The sequence below is a fragment of the Lutra lutra genome, chromosome 11 (genome assembly GCF_902655055.1).
Source record: "Lutra lutra chromosome 11, mLutLut1.2, whole genome shotgun sequence".
Classification (NCBI taxonomy): Eukaryota; Metazoa; Chordata; class Mammalia; order Carnivora; family Mustelidae; genus Lutra; species Lutra lutra.
The window spans coordinates 39,208,415-39,232,946 of NC_062288.1; the positions used below are offsets into that span (position 1 = coordinate 39,208,415).

At 41.3% G+C, this 24,532-nt stretch overlaps 1 protein-coding gene across 1 annotated transcript in view; it reads left to right on the plus strand.

Annotated features, from left to right (window-relative positions):
* The first annotated feature begins 970 nt into the window (after nt 1-970).
* The window catches only part of ASB4 (ankyrin repeat and SOCS box containing 4), a 64,745-nt gene continuing 41,183 nt past the window's right edge, over nt 971-24,532 (plus strand). The window contains exons 1-2 of the mRNA XM_047695860.1: nt 971-1,233; nt 10,872-11,171. Coding sequence (XP_047551816.1) covers nt 1,047-1,233; nt 10,872-11,171 — 487 coding nt within the window. The 5' untranslated portion in view covers nt 971-1,046. The remainder of the gene's footprint in view (nt 1,234-10,871; nt 11,172-24,532) is intronic.

Sequence of the window (24,532 nt, forward strand, 5' to 3'; positions counted from 1 at the left end):
ACACCCAGAGATTCTTCATTAGATTTGTCAATTTTTCACTTTTTCCCACCTTTTCTTTCTCTGACTCTATTTACTTCCACCCACATATACACACACATACTTACACATGCACGTGTGTGTATGTATATACACACACACATTTAGTTCTCCGTTTCTGAACTATTTGAAAAGAAGTTTTAGACATCATGGCAATTTACGCCTTCATGCACCACATAAGAATAAGGATTTGTTTCTGCATAACCACAATCCCTCCACCATGCCTTGGAACAGAAACAGTATTTCCATATTGTGAAGTAATATCTAGTCTGTATTCATACTTCCACAATTGCACCGGTATATAGTCTTTTCTGTTTCTTAAATACAGGATTAAATGAAGTTCATTCACTCATTGCGCTTGGCTGTTTTGTCTCTTTAGTCTCTTTTTACCTGAAACAGTCCTGCCACGCGACCCTCCCCAGCTTTCTTCCACGACATTGAAATTTTTCAAGTCTAGGTCACTTGAAAACCTTCTGTTTGTTTCCCAATGTGTACAACTCTGCCCGATTCCGTGGGCTTATGCCACAAAATTATTATAGGTTTTCAGAGACATATGTCTCAGAAGCTGTAACAAATTTTCTTTTTTTGGCTGTTGGCTAATCAGAGCAGGACACTGGATCTCCAGTTGGACACCAGATGTTTTTACTGAGGGGTGAAAAAAAAAAAGCATTAAGAGCTTTTAAATCTTAAGCTATTGCTTTGATCATATAAGAAATAATACTGACATTTCATTCCCTGAAATGTGGTGCGAGGGCTTTTCCTTGATATTGACATGATATATTATTCAATGAATCTGTGAGCGTAGAACCAGTTTAAAAGACCTGAAAAGGCAGTGACGGCCAGGAAGGATATTTTGAAGTTTGAAATGATCCCTATATAAATAGAACGGATCAGCATAACTTTGGGATAAAATTAGCCGACAGTTTGTGGGCTCTCCAGCATGTGCCTGTTTGCTTGGTGCTGCTCTCCTGATAAATCACAACAAAGCTTCCAGAGGGAGAGGAGGAAGGATGGAAGGCACCACCGCCCCTATCACTAAATCCGCAGCTGCCAAGTTAGTTAAGAGAAATTTCCTTGAGGCTCTCAAGTCCAATGACTTCGGAAAACTGAAGGCCATCTTAATCCAGAGGCTAATAGATGTGGACACGGTTTTTGAAGTTGAAGATGAGAATATGGTTTTGGCATCTTATAAACAAGGTAAAAATTAGAGGTGTGATTATAAAATCGATAGATAATGGATTTTTTTTTTTTTAATGCACAATGTCGGTCACCCAATCTAAGCCAGGAGCTCTTATGGTTTACATATGTATTTTTAAAAAATATTTCTAATTTAATCTTTTTCTCTTTTAAACTAGACCGCATTGTGAATGGGATATATTTGTATTTCTTTCTGTCTATCTTTCTATCTTTTCTTTTCTCTTCTCTTCTTTCTCTATCCTTGTGTCTGGAGTTTGAAATCCTGGACCATGATATTTATTAGTGTGCTTTGCTTTTATTTTGAACTTTTCTTCTGCCTACAATGACATAGAATAAAGGAAACATCTCTAGATTATGGCTAAACAGACTGCTAAGATCTAATCCAGACAGAGTGACTGCCTTGGGGACAGGCGGCTAACTCTCTGCTTACACAGCCACTGAAAGGTATATCATCTCTGTGTCTATCTGGATGGAAAAGGGGATTTTTGCCCCTATTTGGAGGGTTAATGAATGGGTAAGTCTCTGCCTTGATGCACCTTGCTGGTCTTCATCATGTTAATGAGTTTTTAGTTCAGGCAAAAAACTGAAACCAGAAAAACCCCAAAGTTAACTTTTTTTCCTTGACTGTAATAATAGATCAAAACTGGTAGATATGTTAAATACAGAATGGCTGCCTTTTAAAGAACGAGAGGTAACAAGAACAAAAACGGATTTTTTTTTTTATCAAGGGATTTTCTGGAACCCATGCCTGAGAAATCAGAAATAAATTAGAAGTACGCAGATTCTGATTTCCCAAATCAGCTAGTTAATGGGGAACTTGAGTAGCAAGGCCATCTGGCGAGCAAACTACAAACAAACACCATGTTCAACATCACTTCTGTTTAAACAAAATAGATGATAAGGTCTTGTGTATTTGGAGAGAGAGAGCAATTCTTTTTTCTTGTTGTAAGTGCTTTCCATTCACATATAAGCCATCAGCACCATCAATTTTCAGAAACTAATGCTAATGGTATATATTTCTCCATTAATTTACTGTACTCTAGTTGCTAGTTCTGAAGGAAGAATAGAGGAGGCCAGTTACTGTGTTTATGATTTTTTCCTGGAGGGCTTTATCATAAATTGGCATTGCTGTTTTGACTGGAAGATAAGAAGAAGTTTGTTTTTTAAAAAACTGGTTGATGGAGCTCTGTTAGAAAGAAGGAGTGTATAGCATGTAATCACATTACTTTCTCCTTCTGGATCTGTTCAGTGAACACTAAATACATTTTTAAGGTATCTTTTAAGCTCATGTGTGTGCCCATGGAAATAACTCAGGTCCGAGTCAGTGTAATTTATTTAACATTGAGTTGTGAAGACTGCCTCTTCCCATCTCTTAAACATGCCAAATTGCGTGGATCCCTCAAGGTTTTGATGTTGTGAGAAAAAGGAAGTTGAAGGGCAGGCTCTGGGGAAAGAAGACGCTGTTTCTCCTGCTTCCAGGGGGTCATCACCCTGAATCAGAAGAAAATACAGTTTTCATCCTTTCTGTCCATATGAGCCGATTCCTATGGTCCTCATAGAGCTAAAAATTCATTCACACAAATGGGAGTTTTCATAGTGTTAGGATTGTGGGATGTGGCTTTCCATTTGGGAAACAGCAAATTATAGCCTCTGGGCAAGGAAAAGTAGAGTTCCATTTCTTATGCATGCCAGGTGAACATATGCACAGAAATCATGGGATTTGTGATCGTATCTTCAGGGTTTATAGGGGGAATCGTGCCTGTGTCTGTGTGTGTGCACACATGCTTGTAGGCACAGAGAGAAACACATTCCTCTCTGTTTAATATGAATATGGGCATCAGAATCTCTCTCTTCCATCTGAAATCCAGATTAAAGACTCCTCTTTCTTCAAAGCTTTTTCAAATGTTTTCCCCCACATTTTCACATGTCTTTCAGCCTCATTATCGAACCTTTTAATATTTCAGTCAGGAATGGAAGTGATAAATAGAATCTTGGTTGCTAGCCAAGCAAAGTTGACCTAAGTGGTTATATCAATTTCTTAAGTCACAGAGGAATTCCCAGGGACCAGGGTAGAGCTGAGCAGGCTGCCCTGGGTAATTAGTTCAGTAGAGGTAGTTCCTTTCGGGACATTGAATTCTAGTGCATTGCTACGCAGCAGGTTTTGGTTTTTAAAAACAAATTTGAAAGGTGCCACGCAGAAAAGTGTACAGATCACAAGCGTACAGCATGATTAATTTTCATAATGTAAACAAACCCATATAACCAGCATCTGAATGTGGAAATGGAAACATGACCTGTTTACTTTAAAAGTATGAATATCTTCAAGTTTTAGGTATTTTGCAGCATACTAAGCGCAACAATATTGAAGACTTATAAAAGATACCACGCGATCTTTAAATTTGCTTGTAGGATGAAAAATATAATCTATATTCAACATTTCATGGTCCCGCAGAAGATCAACAGGGGTACAATTAATCCCAAAGCATTTTTACTTCTTTTCGGACATAGAGCACTTTTCATAGAATTTCAAAAAGTGACCCCATTTTTTCCCCTGAATATGGTATGTCTAAGTTTAGAATATAAGTCATTTCATAGTTTTTGGAAAGACAATTCAGAACTCTGTGGGTGAGGAAATCAGCGTGGGGTCTCAACACTGCTCCCCCAAATCCACCATCTCATTGGTACACTCACGTAAGCAAATATAAAATGTGGGTTTTGTGAGGAAGGCAGAACCAAGCATCTGGAAATTCACTTCTGCTTCCTCATCCCACTGAAGAGCTCCCCTCGCCCACGGGACAGAGAGCGGAATTCCAGAACTTAGGTTCAAACTGTGGGTCCCACCCAGCCCCAGCACCTAATAATGATTGTTATAGTTGGGGAGTCCTTGTTTTATTTCTTTAAAGTTATGTTAAACTTCATAATCAAGTCTTCAGAAAAAATCATGTTTTACTAACTGAAGAAAAAAAAAAAAAGCCTGTCTCACACTTTAGAAAGCAAACATTAAAAACATGCCGGCTGACATTTGGGATAACTCCTGGAGGACAGCAGGGACATGTGTCTCTAAAGCAAAAACAAGCAAGCAAAATTCCATCTACCAGACGACGGCTTTCAAATGGGAACGGCGTGAAGAAAAGTTAGATACACAAACCACTTTTTAACTGCTACACACAGTAAGTAGCTGCAAAGTCAAGGGTTGTTAATGATAGAAAGTTTACCATGAGCCAAGGGTGCAGTATCCAGAGTGAACACAGTATCTGTAAGAAAATCCGAAGCTATTCATACGGGCTCTCACTAGTGATCCCTATACTAGAAATGTGAACATCCATAAAGCTGTTTCCAAAGGCTTTTCCAACTACATATTGCGATTCTCCTTCAGATGTATGAGCCCTGGCGCGTTAATGATACAGGCAGAATACCGTGCATCTCTCTTGGGTATGAAATTCCCTAGTCAGCAAGGTTAATCAGAGTCTTTTATTAATCAGTGTAATGCACTTTAAGCACTTCGTTTATGGCCCACAGCTGCAGATTCTTTGGTTGGTAGTCATATTTTTAATTAAAATAACCAATGAGTGATTTCGCTGGAAAACTTTCTGGCAGGTGTTCTATCTACTTTACTAAGTAACAACTGCCTTCCAAATATCTTGAAAGCTCTTACTTCCACTCTCTTAATGAATAATCTCTTTATCACCTCATTTTCCTCTTTGCCAGAAATATGCTCTCCTACAATCCTCTTACCATCCTCGGGTTCTTTTCCCTTCCTGGGTGTTCAAACTTTTTTCTTTCTTTTTTTTTTTTTTTTCTTTTGCTGGGGGGCTCGATCCCAGGACCCTGGGATCATGACCTGAGCCAAACGTAGACGCTTAACGACTGAGCCACCCAGGCGCCCCTCAAACTTTTTTCTTTTAAATGTTGCATTTCAAGCTGGCTTTTTTCCCACTCTCCTGGGGGAGTTCTGAGGTTTATCCTGAAAATGTTAGCTATTAAAAGATAGCCAAGAATTGTGCTTTCGTCTGTAATCCTTCGGTACTGTGCAAATACGTGGACACAGGCCGAGCAAATGTCTGCTAATCCAGCGCGAGTAGCGTGTGTAACCTTTGGCTGTAATAACAGAGGCTTCTCGTGTGTGGGGTGCTTTGGACTCAGAGAACATTGTAGCTGATCACTGTTGCGCAGCCCAGGTTTAGCTGAAAGTTTCCCAGAGAGGTGAACACCCCCAAACACAGAGCAGAGTCAATCCCTTCTTCCAAGAGGTAGCCTGAACACCGACCCTCTCTCTTTACCGTATTTCCTGAGCGCAGGGCTTCCTCCTCGGCTATTCAGGCCTGTCTCTGGTTTCAGATTTAATTAAACACACACACACACACACACACACACACACACACACACACACACACACACGATCACTCCGAATACCTTTGTAGGGGGTTGAACTTCTAAGATGCGTTTAGAGCTTTTTGCGTTACAAGTGCTGTTGGTTTCGGGGAGCGGAGAAGCGGGCAGTCAGCCCGTCACCCGCGGCGGTTTTAAAAACTTGGGGAGACCAGAGATTGGGTTGATCTGTCCGTACCGGTTAGACAGGCTCGAGCGCTGTGTGCTCCTTAATCTTATCCTTATTTGTAAAGCGGAGACTTTGTCAAGACCCTCTCCAAATCCCCTGCGTGCCGATAATCTGTGATGTTATGAAGGGGAAATGATATAAACAGATGATGTGTCACGGTCTGGGGAAGGTGAAAAGTGACTGTAGATGCTATAAATCCACGTGGGCATGGCCTGCCTTTGAGAGACTCTGTGGGATTTTTGCCCAGGACAGGATCTGTAGTCTCGTCTCTGTTAAACTCCTGGCTCAAGCAGATTTCCTCGAGCCATTGCTACTGGCGCACTGCAGACCTGCGGGGGACAGGCGAGGTGAGTGGCTTACAGTATTGGGGAGGCAGTGGCTTCCTGACTCCCCCCTCAGGGGCTTTGTTCCCAGGTTCCACCCCCCCCCCCCTTTGTGCCCATCTGAGCACACAGGGCAGCCTGCCATCTGCAGAGGGTAGCAGAGGGGACTCTGAAAAACAAACGCTCAGAATTCATCACACTCTAGGCCCAGAAGCCCTGGGATAATTCTGCCCTGGAAAGAAGGAAGAGTGTACAAAATGAAGATGTCCGATTGGTTAGTTAGCTATAGTTCTGTTGTGCTGTGACTGTTGGAGGCTGTACGTTTGTTAGAAGGCAAATTCTGATGTCTTGGAGTGTCCGTAGCAATACAACATTTTAATAGGTGTTGCCTCACTGTGGTTTCTGAGGATGGCCTTACCTCAGGTTTGGTCCCCAGAGTGGGTAGGTGAGGTGGAAAGGACACTCTTGCTGCTTCCCACACTTGGTACGAAGCGACCTGTGGCTGCAGGCTCATTTTAAGGTGTGACTGCCCAAGGTGTGGCCATACATAGCCTCCTTGCTGTGGGCTGCTCCGTTCTCTCCAGAAGGCTTTCCTGCTATGCCTGGGGTCGAATGATCCGGAATCTCAGCCCCACCCCACCCTCCACTGCACATACACACCACCACCAAAAAGTTCTGCTGCTTCAAGACACATTTCAGTGGGCTGTGATCTGTATCTGACAATCTGTCCCCTTCCTATTTATTCAGCTTCTAGGGGCAGCAGCAAAGGTGTCTTGTTGCCAACCACCTACACGCATTTCCATCTAGGAGGGGTGACTGGTAGGCAGAAGCTCATCCGGGGTGGGCTGAATCCCAGGACCCGGCTGTCTCCGAGGCTGATTTACTGGTTAAAGATTATGACCAAAGGAACAGGCGGAGGCAAGGGACTGAGAGACTAAGGATGACTGATGCCTGGAATAAATGGGGCAGGAGAGATTCTCCAGGTGCTACTGGGAATTTAGGAATAAAACATCCACCAGCAAATGCGTTTCCATATCAGAGATGTGGTGTAGTATAGATGAATTCAGGATCTGCTTTCCTTCCTCGTGATTTGTGAAGCAGGATGGCTGCTAAAACCTCTTCTGCTTCCACAAAGACAAAGACAGATGGAAACCCTGCATTGCAGATATCCTGAGTCCATTAGCTTGGACTGAGGCAGGCGACTTATGGCTCTGGCAGGCTGAGAAAGTGGCAGTTTTCTCATCTGGAAAATGAAAGGCTTGGACTGGATAATCTTCCCTCCAGCGCTAACATTCTGTGTTTTCTTTGATTTTACATCAAAATGGTGTTTTCTTAATCAGCTCTCTACTGCTTCCTTTTCTGGGATCATTTTTCTTCCCATTGCAGAAGCAGGCACGAGTTTCCAATCAGTGGGTGCACAGAGCTGCCGAATGTTGGCTGCTAATCAGCAGGCAAAACGTAGTCCAGTTTCCAGATCTGGAACCAGCTTCTTTCCAAGACAGTTAGAAGAGACTGGCTTTGCAAATTGCTTGTTGAGGAAATCTGAGCGTTAAAATGACTGATTAAGTACTGGTGCTAATGTGATTCATTCATTATCAAAAGCAGGTTGCATACCACAGAGCCTGAAAACTCTGCTCGGAACAGAGACTCAATGCACACAGCTAAATAAGAATGTATAAATGGGTACACACACATGCAGCATGTATGCCTATCTGTTTACACACACACACACACACACACACACGCATGCACATTACAGGCACAGGGTTGATAATTCCACAGCCCAGACTGTCCGTGATACTGTTTGTCTCTGCGGGAGAAAAGTCCCTATCAATGAACCCCTTCCTTTCACTGGGTCTGGGATCTCAAATTAGTATCTTAACACTTAGTTCTATTAGTTGAATCCAGATTCCCACATAAATTCGGATAATCCTAAGAGGGTCGCACTTTAAAAAATCCTCAGTTCATTAGACTTTAGTGTGAATTAACTTTGTATTTCTTTTTAAAGAGGCGTTGTGGGCAAGGAGAATGCTGGGAGGGATGGAAAGTCAAATGGCCTTGGAATTCTGAATAGAATGAGAAAGGGATGTGTGTGTGTGTGTGTGTGTGTGGTGTGTGTGCATGTCTATGGTGGAGAGTGGCTTACAGAAAAACAAACTTCAGCTGGGTTCATTGATTCCCTCAGGATTAGTCAGCATTGTGCACGACCCTGTAATATGGTCTTTGAAACTAAATTATCTTTCTGCCTCTGAAGAGGGGACAATAGTTTATTTTAATTTTACTTATTTTCACAAATAGGGATACACGCACAAGGCACTGAATTTAAAAGCTCAAAAAGGAGGCATCTGAGGACGAGTAAGTCTATGTCCTTGTCTCCCAGCCCCTAGTTCTTGGAGGTCACTGCTCTAACCAGTTTCTTGTTTGCAGGGCTGATAAATATTTTCACATATGATAGCGTGTTCTGCACACTGATCAGCCCCTGCCTTTCTTGCTCGGTAATATATCTTGAGATTTTCCCGTATCCATACACACAGAACTGCCCTCTTTTTCATAACGGCTGTATAGTATTTCATTGTATGGACACTCCAAAAAAGTTTTTTAAACAGTCTCCTATTGATAAAGATAGAAATTGTTTCCAATGGTTACCCATTAGGATAGCATACTACCCATGTTGTAGTGTGGTGCCTGTTTTTACCCACAGGCCAGGTTATTATAACCCCTGACAACTTCATACTCTTCACAGACTTCAATGCAGGTGGTATTCTTGGAAGTTGTGCAATACAGTGACCCTGAGGGGGGTGCCTGGGTGGCTCAGTGGGTTAAAGCCTCTGCCTTTGGCTCAGATCATGATCCCCGGGTCCTGGGATCGAGCCCCGCATCGGGCTCCCTGCTCGGCGGGGAGCCTGCTTCTCCCTCTTTCCGCTGGCTGCTTCCTCTCCTTGTGCTCTTTCTCTCTCTGTCAAATTAAAAAAAAAAAAAAATTCAGTGGCCCTTAGAATTCTCTCACGTGAGTGCTTATACTTGTAGGATAAATACCAGGAGTAGCACGTATGTGACGTTTCTCACTTAAATGAGAGAATTTTAATACCCGATCGCCGGGCCCCCTTGTTATGTGGTCCTCAACCTCCAAAGGCCCTCTAGATGTTCATCATTGGTGCCCAGAAGTATTCACAATATTCTGGATTCATTCTGGCCTCATCTACTCAGTAGAGAATACAACTTTCACCCCTTTTGTTTTGGGCATTGCACTTTCATTAATGGAGCTTAAGACCGAGTTAGCTTTTTGGCAGCTCCACCCCCTGTTGGCTCTTTTTGAGAATTCTGTCAACTCAAGTGCCTAGGTCTTTTCTCAAATAAATTAGCATTAAACTGTATTCCACTTATCTTGTACTTGTATAGTGGAATTTTATAACTTAAAAGCAAACTTCTGATTTATCCATGTTAAAATGTATTTTGTTGTTTCAGCCCTAGAATCTCTTCCAAGCTGCTGGGTTATCTTACATCTTCATCTGGGACTCAGTATTTTATCTTTTTGAACCCATTTTCCATTACCCACTCCTACTGAGCTTAATATTATGGCTCTAGGTACTGACACTGGAAGAAGGTTTATAAAATTATGTTTGTTATGGCTTGTGAGACATGTGAGGGAGAGAGGGGGAGGGAGGAGAGAGAGAACATTTCCAACAACTAATGGGAAGAATTTATCTAAGATCTCAGTTCTAGGATCAGCCATGCTTCTCCTGAGCAATTAATTTGTGTATAGCTTGTGGGCATAGTTAATTGTGCAATACATCATGTTTTCCTATTTATTTTGGCTGCTAGGAAGTGCAAAGGCAAATTTGCAATGTGGCTCTAGTGTATAGGACAAGGTTTATATTTTGTGTACCGATCTTACCCTTGACCACTTTTTATTTTCCTACCTTATTTTTTTCCCTTTGCCCTTAGATCATTTAAAAAATCCTGTATTGTGTAAAATTTGTGAGTTGCCTTAAGTTTTTCTTCCGTAAGAGATATTATAAAAACCAATAGGCAGGCACATAAAATCTTCACAAGACAAATTTTTTTTTTGAAGATTTATTTATTTGACAGACAGAAATCACAAGTAGGCAGAGAGGTGGGCGGGTGGTGGGTGGGGAGAAGAAGGCTCCCCACCGAGCAGAGAGCCTGATGCGGAGCTTGATCCCAGGACTCTGGGATCATGACCTGAGCTGAAGGCAGAGGCTTTAACCCACTGAGCCACCCAGCCACCCCCCCACAAGACAAATTTTTTAAAGACATCAAATACATTCATACCTCTGATTGACAACAACAGCAGCAACTATAGGGCAAAAGAACCATGATGGAATAAAACGTATAATCTTGTAACTAACAGCTTCAGAAACATCCAAGGCAATGATTGAGAGTTAAAACAATAAGAGTCTCATGTAACTCACCATGTGAAATAAAATGTGATTCCATAAATGAAGGTGTCAAACTCAAATGCCTCGAAGGGCCAGGAAGAATCAGTAAATAAAGCAACGAGGTAATGGAAAATGCTAGAAACAGAGAGACTCAAGAGCACCTGTCCTGCTCAAGATATCCAAGCATGCTTCTAAACTAGACATTTGCAGACCCACCAGTTACTAGTTTGCACTTCTGAATCACTCCTCCCCCCTAATTTTATGAATGTGACCAAAGTAAGAGATTTATAAAAACTTTCACAAAACAGAGAAAAATCCTAGGCCAAAAACTTAAACTTTCTTTCCTTTCTTGTCCAGGTTACTGGTTGCCTAGCTATAAGTTGAAGTCTTCCTGGGCCACGGGCTTGCATCTCTCTGTCTTGTTTGGTCACGTGGAATGTCTTCTGGTGCTACTGGACCACAATGCTACAATCAACTGTAGACCCAATGGGAAAACCCCCCTTCACGTGGCTTGCGAAATGGCCAACTTGGATTGTGTTAAGATCCTCTGTGACCATGGAGCAAAGCTCAATTCCTACTCCTTAAGTGGACACACAGCTTTACACTTCTGTACAACTCCTAGTTCCATTCTCTGTGCCAAGCAATTGGTTTGGAGAGGTAAGACTTTCTGGGTGGCTGACATGGTCATCTACTTGCACACTCACAGTTGTGAAACTTGGTGATCATTACTTTCTTCAAGTAATGTAGTAGGTATCCCATTTATAAGTCTAAACACCTATATATATACACACACACACATATATGCACACATATATATATTTATAAATTTATATATTTATATAACTATATAAATGCACATGTTGGTCCAGGTGAATTCAGTGATGATCACATTGGACTCATTATTTTCTTCATTGGAGGAGGTTCATTAGTTTACACATTTATTTAACAAATATTTATTTAGCTCTTATGATGTGTCAGTTAATGTGCTAAGTAACTGAAAAAGAAAATAGTTTCTGCCTTCAAGAAGGTATATTCTAGAAAGGGAGAGAAATGCTAGCAAAATAAATTCATAACTATGTAATCATAAATTGGGAAAGGAGCAAAATAGGGTGTTATGAAAGAGAATGTCAGGAGTAAACTATTCGAACATGTATGAAAATTCCTCTAAAGATATGATTTGTGAAGCTGAAACTTTACGAATGAGAGGGAATGAGCCATTGAAAAAAGAGCCAAGGGGAAGAGAAGCCCAAGTATAGAGAAGAGCATGTGCAGAGTTGCTAAGGAAGAAAAAAACCTGGACTATTCAACACATGGGGAAGACCAGTGTGGTCGGAATATCACGGGTATGGGGCGGGTGGGAGGGACAAGAGGGTAGAGGAGAGTGCCACATGATGACATTGGATGTGTTGGGTAATAGCTTGCTGGGTGCCAGGGCGTGAGGTTTAGAAATGGAGGCACAGAAAATTTTAAGCAAGGAAATGACATGGCTTAATTTTCACTTAAAATCATTATCCTGATGGTAGGCAGAAATTGAATTAGAAGAGACCAAGAAGGGAAGCAGGGAGACCAGCAGTGAAACTATTGCAATGGCATAGGTGAGAAAAGACGGTGATTTGCATGAAGGGGCAAACTTGGATACGAAGATTAGAAGATGGGTTTGCAATATTTTTTCGAAGCAGAGTTAATAGCATTTGGAGATGGATTTTATATGGATGAGTGGAGAAGGAAAAGGAAATTTCAAGTATCATTGCCAGGTTTCTGGCTTTAGAAAGTGGATAGATAGTGATGCTTTTTTTTTTAAAGATCTATCTATCTATCTATCTATCTATCTATCTATTTGGGAGCTAGAGAGTACTGAGAAGAAGGGCAGAAGGAAAGGGAGAGAATCTTAAAGCAGACTTGGCGCTGAGCATGGAGCCAAACGTGGGGCTTGATCTCACGACCAAGAGTCCTATGCTTAATTGATTGAGCCATTTTTTAAGATGGAGAGACTTGAAGAAGAATCATGTATGTGGGAAAGATCACTAATTTTTTTTTTTTTTTAGGATTTTATTTATTTATTTGACAGACAGAGATCACAAGCAGGCAGAGAGGCAGGCAGAGAGAGAGGGGGAAGCAGGCTCCCTGCTGAGCAGAGAGCCCCATGCCGGGCTCGATCCCAGGACTCTGAGATATCATGACCTGAGCCGGAGGCAGAGGCTTACCCCACTGAGCCACCCAGGCGCCCCCACTAAATAGTTCTTTAGGGGAGACTGGCTGGCTCAGTTGGTTAAGCGTCTGACTTGATTTCGGCTCAGGTTATGATCTCAGAGTCCTGGGATGGAGCCGTGTGTCAGGCTCTTGCTCATTGGGGAGCCTGCTTGTCTCCTGCTCCCTCTGCTCCTCCCCCTGTGTGCGGTCTCAAATAAACAAATAAATAAATCTTTAAAAATTAGTTTTTTAGGGGCTCCTTGGTGGCTCAGTGGGTTAAAGCCTCTGCCTTCAGCTCGGGTCATGATTCCAGGTCCTGGGATCGAGCCCCATGTCGGGCCCTCTGCTCAGCGGGGAGCCTGCTTCCCCCTCTCTCTCTGCCTGCCTCTCTGCCTGCTTGTGATCTCTGTCTGTCAAATAAATAAATAAAATCTTTTTAAAAGTTAATTTTTTTAAAAGTCAGTTTATAGGGACACCTGGCTGGCTCAGTGGGTTAAGCCTCTGCCTTCGGCTCAGGTCATGGTCTCAGGGTCCTGAGATCGAGCCCCACATCGGGCTCTCTGCTCGGCAGGGAGCCTGCTTCCCCCTCTCTCTCTGCCTGCCTATCTGCCTACTTGTGATCTCTCTCTCTGTCAAATAAATAAATAAAATCTTAAAAAAAAAATAAAAGTCAGTTTATAGAGGTATAATTCCACACACAGTAAAATTCAGTATTTTTGAGAAACACGTAGTCATGAAATCATCATCACGGTCACTTTCAAAAACTTTTCTGATGTTCTTTGTAGTTAATGCCTTCACTGGACCCTCACCTCCAGCAACTACTGGTCTGTGTTCTGTCCCTATAATTTTGTCTTTTTCAGAATGTCGTATAAATTAAATTATACAATATGTAGGCTTTGGGCCTGTTTTTTTCCTACTTAGCATAATGCCTTTGAGATTCACCTATGTGCTTGCACTCACCAGTCTATCAGACCTTTGACTGCTGAGTAGTATTCCTTATATAGACATAACACAGTTAATCAGCTCCCCTGTGGGGGGACTTTTGGATTGTTTCTAGTCTTTGGCAATTTTGGGGGGAAAAAGCTGATATAAACATTTGCATACAGATTCTTGTGTGGAAATGTTCTCATTTCTCTAGGGTAAATACCCAGGAGTGGGACTATGGGTCTTGTGATAAATTTATAAGAAACTACTTTCCCCTTTTTCAACCTAGTTGTACAATTTGCATTCCAACCAGCAATGCATGAGTTCAGTTTCTCTCCATCCTTGCCAGAACTTGGTGATGTCAGATTAAAAGAAAAATTTATTTCAGCAATAATAGATATATAATAGTATCTCATGGTTTTAATTAACATTCCCCTAATGGCCAAGGATGATGAGTATGTTTTCAGGTATTTATTTCCCAGCTGTGTATTTACTTTGGTGAAATATCTGTTCATATCTTTTGTTCCTTCTTTTTGAAAATGGGTTGTTTTCTTGTTATTGATTTGTCAGTGTTCTTTATATATTCTGGATACTAGCCCTTAATTAGAAATGTTTGCAAATATTTTTATTCTTTCTTTGACTTTTTATTCTTCCTGTCTTTAGAAGAGAAGAAGCATTTAATTTTAATAAATTCAATTTATTCATTTTTACCTCTTATGGCTTATGCTTTATGTGTCCTAGCTAAGAAATCTTTGACTAACCCAGGAACAAAGATTTTCTCCTATGATTATTTCTAGAGGTTTTATAATGTCAGGTCTTACTTTTAGGTCTTTGACTCATTTTGAGTTAATTTTTGTATATGGTATAAAGCACCAGTTGAGGTTCATCTTTTTATGCGTGGGTAAATTATCTTATAAATACAATTGTTTCAACATCATTTACGAAAAAGACTGCTTCTTCTCCATTGAGTTGCCTTGGTATCTTTGTCAAATATCAAGTGGCCAGATATGTATGGATTCTCTGACTTATGTGGGGTTTTTTTGTTTGTTTTGCTTTGTTTTGCTGATGTTCCACTTGCCTGATTGCTGAAGCTTTAGATTAAGTCTCAAAATCAGAGTGAGTTTCCCCAGATCAGTTTTATAAACACGATAAGTTTCAGATTGCCCTGAGACCTCAAAGTGAATGAGTCAAAGCTGTACTTGACATAACCTATGGATTGCAGAAGAGAGCTCTGGACTAAAGCTGTAAGTTTAGGAATTGTTGGGGATTGTTTAGGAATTGTTATAGATTGTATTTGAAGCCAAGGGAATCAATGAAATCACTCGGATAAAGAGTGCGGAGAGAAAAGAGAAGGGAGGACCAAGCCGTGATAAATTCTTACATTTAAGATATTAGCAGGATGGAGAGGGGCCAAGGAGAGTGAAATGGATTGGTAAGTGGAGTGAGAGAGAGCCCAAGAGCATTTTTGGCATCAGGGGGACTAAGAAAGAGGCAGGTTCAAGAAGGAGGAGACGGTCAGCTGTATTGATGGCCACTGAGAGATTTAATTAGATGTACCATAGATTAAGTGACAGAATTATCACTGACAAAAGCAGTTTGGGTGAAACGGTGGGTATAGAAGCCAGATTCGAATGGTATAAGGTGGGAAAAGGAGGATGAAAACTGGGGATGCCACATACAAACAACTGTTCAAAGAAGTCTGGCTGCACATGTAAGCACGAGAGTCCCGCGATTGCCGAAGGGGGGTTGGGGACACAGCAGAGTGTTCTGTAGTTGGAGATAAAAGGAAATGTTTGCGTGCTGAAGGGAATGATTTTAGAAAGCCAACAGTTGAAAATGCACAAGACAGGGTAACTAAAATCTTAGAAGCTGAGATGGGGGGAAATCAAGGGACTGTGCCTCAGTTTTAACCAAGGGGCCAAAGTAAAGGATGGCTTTAAAACGCGAGTGTTTATAGATGTGGCATGGTAAGATGCAGAGGTTCATATTTGATAACTTTCCCCCCTCAGTAACGGATAAGGCAAAGTCATGAGCCAAAGACAACAGCAGAAAGGGTGGAAATTTTGATGAGGGTGGGGAGGGATGGAAAGGTCATGGGGAAATATTAGGAGAATAGGCTTAAAGATGCCAGGGTCTTCTCAACCTGTGAGAATCCAAGGGGGAAAAAATCCATCCAGCTTCCTCTCCTTTGTGCCTGCCTGGGGGAGGGGAGGGGTCTAGAGCAGATACATGTGGAGAGGAGTAGGGGACAGTCAGGGCAAGCCACCTATAGCACGTGGCCATCACCCCCGTTCACACTGACTTACATAGTTAGGGGGTTTTGATATTGTTTTTGCTTATAGTTCAATTCATTCATTAAACTTTTAAGCTTTTAAAAAATTTTTATTGGGGCGCCTGGGTGGCTCAGTGGATTAAGCCTCTGCCTTCAGCTCAGGTCATGGTCTCAGGGTCCTGGGATCAAGCCCCACATCGGGGGGGGGGGGTCTCTGCTCAGCAAGGAGCCTGCTTCCCCCTCTCTCTCTGCCTGCCTCCCTGCCTACTTGTGATCTCTCTCTCTCTCTCTGTCAAATAAATAAATAAAATCTTTTAAAAAATTTTTTATTATGTTATGTTAGTCACCATACAGTACATCCTTAGTTTTTGATGTAGTGTTCCATGATTTATTGTTTGTGTATAACACCCAGTGCTCCTATTTTTCTTTCTTTTTTTTTTTTAAAGATTTTATTTATTTATTTGTCAGAGAGAGAGGGAGAGAGAGCAAGCACGGGCAGACAGAATGGCAGGCAGAGGCAGAGGGAGAAGCAGGCTCCCCGATGAGCAAGGAGCCCGATGTGGGACTCGATCCCAGGACGCTGGGATCATGACCTGAGCCGAAGGCAGCTGCTTAACCAACTGAGCCACCCAGGCGTCCCCCAGTGCTCCTATTTTTAAAATTGTTTGAGAGTTAAGACACTATCTATTTGTTTAATTTTTGACTTTTAATATTGTTGCCTTTTCATGGGACTTCATGAACCACAGGCTCAGACAAGCTGTCAAGCCTTTCGCCTTTCACTGCTCAGAGGCACTATCGGAGGGAACCTCATTCCCCAGAGGATGTGCTTATTGCCTGTCCCCTGTATCCCTATTGACAGAGGGAGACTACCTGGACATGAAAAGGAGTGGAGGTAGTGGGGAGACCAAGCAAGGCTCCCTATAGGCTGCCACTAATGAATTAGGCTAATAACAATCAAGGAGGAAGAACGGAAGTCCATTAAAAACAAACTTGCTCTTAGGTCCGTGGCATCAAAGGCCAAAGCCATAAAGGAAAGAAAGATGAATTAGAGAAAGCAAAAAAAAAAGCAAAAAAAATTTACTAAAAGAAAAATGCTGTCACAAAACTGGAAGAAAATATTTGGGACTAGACGGACAAAGGCCCTTTTTATATCCTTAACAAAGAAAGAAATTTTAAAAATTAAAGTAAAGAGATTAACAACTAAGAGAGAAAAAGAGAACAAAAGACCAAGAACAGATATAGGTATTTCAGGACCACCCCCCCCAGCCAAAAGAGCATATAAACAACATATCAACATAACATAATGATCACCTGCCCTGATAATCAGTAAAATGTTCATTAAAATGACAGGTGCTTTTGTTGTTATTTATTACATTAACAAAGATACAAATGATAGCAATACAGATATTGCCAAACACAGGGATGTGCGTTCACACATCTTTAATGGGACCTGAATGGGTCTGGAGGGTGAAAACTTTTGTAACTCAGAAGTTCTGTCTCTAGGATTTAGGATTCATTCTGCACCTTTTGGCTCATATGGATTCTCATTATGTAGGGACTCCAAACCAAACTTTAGATTCTTACCTCCAAACAAGGTTATGCATTGAGTCCAAGAGATAACTGGTAGGAAAGAAAGAAGACGTTGATCATGGAACAGAATTGGGCTTGGTCACGCAGTCTGCACAACACTAGGAATAAAGAGACCTTGTCCTCATTCTCTAAGAGTCTTCAATACAGTGTAGTCATACTGTGTTTTATTTTACATTTTTATATCAGAAGCTTTTGACCAGTTAAGGAATACATTCAAAATATCCAACCTAAAAATACATACATTGGCATTTTTCATTTTTAAATATATTCAGAGTCACAAAAAATTTCTTGATTTATTTTTTGCCTGAAATCATTTATATTACTAAAAACTGAAGAACAGTTGCATGTCTAATAGAAGAGATTTTTTTGAGGATTTTATTTATTTATTTATTTGAGAGAAAGAGAGAGAGAGGGCACAAGTGGGTGGAAGAGAAGAGGCAGAGGGAGAAGCAGACTTCCCACTGAGCAAGGAGCCCTACTTGGGGCTCCATCCCAGGACCCTGGGATCAAGACCCGAGCCGAAGGCTAACGCTTAACCTACTGACCCATCTAGATGGCCCTTAACTCATTGCTATCCCCACTGTATGCAGACTCATCTAGTTAGGAAGTGTAGGAGCCCCAGATGTGGATGTCTGGCTTTGGTGATCCTACATTTGTGTGCACCTAAGCACAGAGTGTCCAAGTATAGAAGACAAAATCAGCAGAGCTATACGACGTTGCTGCAGTTATCTAAGCATGTGTCTCAAAAACGGAAAAACCTGAAGAAAGTAGAAAGATGGAAAAATAGAGATAAAACCAGCAATCAATGAGATTAAAAAAAAAAAAAACCCAGACTTTAAGAAAGGCTTATCCACTGCATGGAATAGTATTCAGTCATGAAAAATAATGACGTCCTGATACATGCTACAATATGGATGCGTCTAGAAAATATGCCAAGGGAAATAAGCCTGACACAAAAGGCCACCTAGTGTGTGAGTCCATTTATATGAAGCAGCCAGAAGAGGCAAACACACAGACAAAGCAGATTGATAGTTAACACGGGCTGGGGGGGGAAGAGTAAGGGGGAGTAACAGCTTAATGGGCATGGGTTTCCTTTTGGGGGGATGAAAATATTTGAGCAGTTGATAGTGGTGGTAGTTTCACAATATTGTGTACGTATTAAATGCCACTAAACTGTATGCTTTAAAATGGTTAAAATGGTGAAATTTATGTTATGTGATTTTTACAATAAAAAATTAAATAGAGCGGTGCCTGGGTGACTCAGATAGCTAAGCATCTGCCATCAGCTCAGGTCATGATCCCAGGGTCCTGGGATCGAGCCTTATATAGGGCTCCCTGCTCAGCAGGGAGTCTGCTTCTCCATCTCCCTCTCTCTTTCCCACCTCCTCTCTCCCTCAAATAAATAAATAAAATCTTGGAAAAAAAGAAAAGACAAATTTTAAGCTGTGTTATCTCCATACCATATAGACATTAAAAATTATATTGTAAAAAATGCTCATTGACATGGAACAATTTTTAAAAAGATGTTTAAAAGAGAATATGAACTGCATAAGCTTATTTTTCTTAAAAGCATATATGATGTTATGCATATTATGAAAGAATATCCAAATTATCAGAGTCAAACCTGATATCGTAGCTAATGTGTACCTATAGCTAAGCAACTTCAAAAAACCAAATTTGTTATTTTAGATCCTTACTTCTAGAATCACACTTTCTTGTTTTTGTTTTTGTTTTTTAAGTGTGGTGCCCAGAAAATATACCAAAAGCAAAACACATTGTGCATCAGATAAATGGGGAAATTTTCACCCATTTTATGGATGGAGAAATAGGAGGAAAAAGTAGGGGGCTGGAAGTAGGTCTCCCAGTCTGGAAACCCTAGAAGACCGAAAGCACCTTGCATTCTTTCTTTTGTATTTTTATTGTCTTCAGCCTCTGGACAGTGCTTGGCACATAGGAGGTACTCTGTAAACGCTCTCTGACTGATCTGGGCATGGCTCCTGAGGGCACAGATGGGAACTTAGGCTATCTAATAAATAGACACTGTTATGTTCATGGTTAATGAATGAAATGTGGTTTCCGGTCAGTTTCACCCTCTCTGTCTCTGGGGAGATAGTTGAGGGATGGATCTTCTCTCTCTAGGATTATGTTGTAGGCACTTTGTGGAGAAGTCACATACATCACTTTGTAGCTGGACAGAGGGAACGGAGACAGCACACAGACAAGGAAAGTGAGTCAGGCTAACATTAAACTCGGGACTGGAGAAGTCCATTAGAGGGAAAACCAATGCCATGGCAACTGAAAACCGATGTAATTTCATTTGCTACTTAATGGACTCTTTGTAGAAAAAAGTGCTCTTTGTGGAAAAGGCTAATTGAGGCCAAAAAATTGCATGCAATTTTCGCTTAAAGGATTTTTCCCTATTTTTTTCAATGTTGCAGAGCCTGCTTTGTCCTTATGCTGGATTTTGTCCGCTATTTTTCTGTTTGCCTTTCTACTTAATGCCCCCCATCTTCTGGCCTTTGTTTCCTTTGGTATTAGTATAATAGTGCTCATCAGTTGAGAGGGCTTATTTACCTCAGTGAAAATGTCCTCTCTGTGAATCCTGCATTTCCCTACGAATAAAGAGAGTCAGGTCAGGTTTAGCTGGCTGAATAGCGGTATATTATTTCTACCTATTCCCTTTGGTAAGAGGAAAATGAAAGCTGTTTGCTTTGCTCTGCATGAAGCAAAGCCTGACAGTTGGAGGAAAAATTTGTTACTGCAGGAAAGCCATAAAAATTCAAATGTTTCCTCCCAGAATGTAGCATGAGGGCCATGCAAAGGAGACCCTGCCTTTTCAACGATGGTCCCCGCTACTTGATGTGACGATGACACAAGTTACCCGCATGTTAGGAAAGCCCCGTCCCGTGATGAGAATACAGCAAGGCGGGATGTCATGGGACTTCCCTTTAGTCCGGAACCAGATATGCTGGCTCGACTGGCATCCCTGTCCCCAGTCGGTCACCCTGTATGTTGTTTCAGCTCTGACATTATACATCGTCATAGCACAAATCTGACCATCCTTGTGATTTGCAAACAACTTTGGGGATTTTTGTCCCATCTGCTGTATGGTTAGTACCACCTGTACAATATGAATTTAATCTTTTCTCCAAGTTGACATTACTTATTAAATTCAATTTTAAAAGAAACTGGGTATCCCTATAAAAATTGATTTGTCACTGTAAAAAACAGGGCAAGATCCCTTGCCCTGCATAGAATGTAATGGTAACAGTAAATCACGGGCAGTGAAAACTCTTGACCTCCATCTGCCGAAAGACTCTTCTCTCAGATGGCAGAAAATGCCTCAAAAGCCTCATCTCCTCGTTGCTATTTTTTTTTTTCTAGAAACATTGTCTCCGATGATTCTGCTCTGAGTGAGTGAACTTGAAATTTATTTGCAGGCCATGTTGCAAACCTCCCCAGGTCGCAGGTACTCCAGCCCATTAAAAAATGGCCCACGTAAGATCACAGCCCAGCGTGGGGGACATTGCCATAAGCAGCGTTTCCTGAAGTTGATGGTCTATTTAGTGGTGGATTTTAGAAGCATCCCCTTTAAAAGTAGGGGTGAAACAAGTCTGCTGCTCTCGCCACAATGTCAGCTCTGTCCTGGAGGTCCTTGCCAGCACAAAGAGAAAACAGAAATAAATAAGATGTATGAAGATGGGAAAGTGGAAAGCAAAACTGCCATTATTGCACACGATATGTTTGTCGGCTTAAAAAACAAGATACACAACAAGAAAATCTGAGGTCGAATGGTTGGAATATGTAATTGAGTTCAGCGGAGGTACTGCATTTGTGATCAATATCCACAAATCAATTGTATCTCTATATACCGGAAACGAGCAGCCTGAAATTATTACGTAAGAAAAGATGTATTTATGTATGTTATGAGAAATTTAAGGGACCTAGAAAATATATTCCACAAAAGCATGGAAAAATATAAAAACAGATGAGAAGACATTAAGAAGATACTACATTCAAGGTTTAGCATGAAAAATGTAGTTCTTAATGACTCCCACCTAAGTGGCAGTCAATGTCATTTCTTTGAGCTGATGAGTTTGGTGTTTATCTCCATATTGCTAAATAAATACCATTTGTTTATGCATAAAATTGAAAAGAATAGGTAGCCACATAAGCAATTTCTGATAATCTGTTTATTTATCATAATGGAAGATGTGGCTCTGATTCCTTTTCTACTCTCTACACTTCCCTTCCCCCATACAAGTACCTTTCTCGTCTTCCATCCTCACAATATCATGACATTATAATCATGAGGCTTGTAGTAAACTGGGATAACTTCTCCTTGGTACATTTTGTTTTCCCTGGAGTTGTCTCTTTTTTTTTTTTTGCTTAGTTTCCTGTGGATTATCACTCTTTTAACCCCAAACTTTTTGCCAATGGTTTTAATCTTTTTTGAAAATATTTCAGTTCAATAGGTATACGGTCATTGTCATTTTCTTACCAAAAAAAAAAAAAATCCCTTCTGGAGCCTTCAGACTTAGATGCTCCAACTGCCGTCCTCCTGGGATCTCCATTCCCCACCATCCTAGAAACTCCCTGGGCCTCTCACCCGTGTCCTGGGTCCTGGTCTCCCTGTATCTTGGTTTGCTGCCTGTTTCGGCCAAGTACCTTGTTTACTAGATTTCTGAGAAAGGAGCAGGAGACTCCACATCTCCAAAATGCACTTATCCTATCCTGACATGGCATAGAATTCCAGATGGATCATCATTTTCCTTCAGAATAATGAAGACATTTCTCCATTTCCCTCTAGTTTCTAGTACCTCTGCTAAAAGATCAGGAGCCATTTTATTTCTTCATCTTTTGTATGTGACCTATTATCTCCTGTCTTTTTGTCTTTGGTGTTCTGAAATTCCATGATGATCTGCTTTTTTTTTTTTCCCCCATCCATTGTACCAGGTCCTTTCAACCCCCAAAGGTGCATGTCTGTAAGTCCTGAGAAATGTTCCTGAGTTCTTTCCTTCTGTTTTCTGTATGCTCTGGCCCTTGAATTGTTACACTTTACATATTGTACTTCTTGCACTCTTTCTCTAAATGTCTTGTCTCTCCTGTTTTTTTGTTTGTTTTTATTGAGCCCAACACGAGGCTTGAACTCACGACCCTGAAATCAAGACCTGAGCTGAGATCAAAAGTCAGACACCTAATCGACTGAGCCACCCAAGAGCCCTGTCTCTCCTGTTTTTTATTTCTTTATCTTTATGCTTGCTTTCCTTCCTGGGAAATTTATTCCAGATTATTTTTCTCTGTTGTTGTTGTTGTTTTTTTTAATAGTCTCTATTTACTATATTAAAGGCTTTGTTTAAATTTTTATCACCTTTAGATGTCTGCTGATAGTTAAGATTGAGTAACTAAAAACTGATTTGGAATCTCAGGGTATGGGTAAGTTTAGTTTAACTATTAGCTTTGCTATGTAGTATCTGGCTGGATCTTTTATTTGAGAAATCTCTGAAATAGTATCTTTGGGTCTTTTCTTTTAGTCTGGCCAGATTCTAAAAAACAAACAAAACAAAACAAAAATCCTGTACCTGATTTCTACCTGGGTTAAGGCCTACTTGCCAGTTTTCTAAGCGCTTTTAGGAAAAAGGGCTGGGAATGGATAAGGAGTACACATGCTGTCTAGAAGGCTCTGTCTTCTCCTCTTGGCCGAGCTAACATCTAGCACCTAAGGCCCTAATTCAGACATCAATTCCAAAGCTCATTCTTCCTGAACTCCCTTCAATGAAGTTAGGTCCCTGTGTCACTCTGTATTCTTCTAGCATGTAGTGTTCCCTATGGCACTTACATTTCGTTTAGTCCTTTGATCAGTACCTGTTTCTCCCACTATGTTTCCTGAGAGCAGAGTTTTGCTCAGCATACTGCCGTGTATATAGTCCGTATCAGTTGCTGGTTGTGCAGCCTTCATGAATGTTCCATGGGATGCAGGCACCAGAACTAGGAAGGAGACTGGGGTCAAGCCGGAGCAACTCTGTCATCGTTACTGGCAGGATGACTCTTAGTTTATCGTCCACTGCTCTCCTCGTTTCTTTTCTTCCATGAAGAGGGTCTGAAGAAGGGAAAAGTCAGAAGTGTCAATAACTATCGAGGTAGAAATCTAGTAAGTGGAGAATTTAAAAGTTTACGTTCATTTAATGACATGGAAGGACTTGGAGATAACGGTATTAGTTGAGGCATGGATGCCGAAATCAGAGTGGAGGGGATTGATAATGAAAACAGGTTGTGAGTGTGAACAAACCCACGGAGGAAGAGTGCTTGTGGAGAGGAGACAGCAGGGCAGAGCATGCGGGAAATAGGGTTGAGGATTGCCTTCTTTTAGATGACAGAGACCTGAGCATTTAAAAAATGGGTGAGGGGTGGACACGGAGGACAGAGGAGGAGGGAGCGGTAATTTACGGTGTGAGGATTCTGAGAAGTTTGGGAAATGGGATCTAGAACCAGGTAGAGGGATTGACAATCTAGAGAGGAGAGCACCTGTTTCAGTGTAGCTGGAAGCCGGAAAAAAAAAAAGGGAGAAGATGGGAATTGATGGGAGTGGATGGCTTTGTGACGTTTCCATCTGAAAGGCATTTTCTATGTAAAAGAGGAGGTGAGCAGATCTGAGAGTGGGGAGAGAGAGAAGAAAGAGTTCAAGAATCAAGGAGGTAGAAAAGTTTTGAAACAATCATTATGGAGACTGGGGGAATAAATCGGGCAGAGAAAGAGAATCACTGGATGGCTGACCATCTCGAGGACCCAGCTGAGTGTTCTGTTTGACCCGATGGTGGTAGTGGGCTGGTAGAGTTGGGAACTCAGCGGGACTGTGATTTTTGCTGGACAGCTCTCTGCCACTTGGCTGTGGGTACCGAGACAGTAGCTAATTGGGTTCATTCATAACAACAGGTGGGCGCTTGGAAGAGTTGGAGGTGGTTTAAGGTTTTGGCAAAAGGCTTTTTGAAAAGATGGAATATGGAAGTAAGCTGGGTAGGGAGAGAAGGTGAGTCAGGAACAT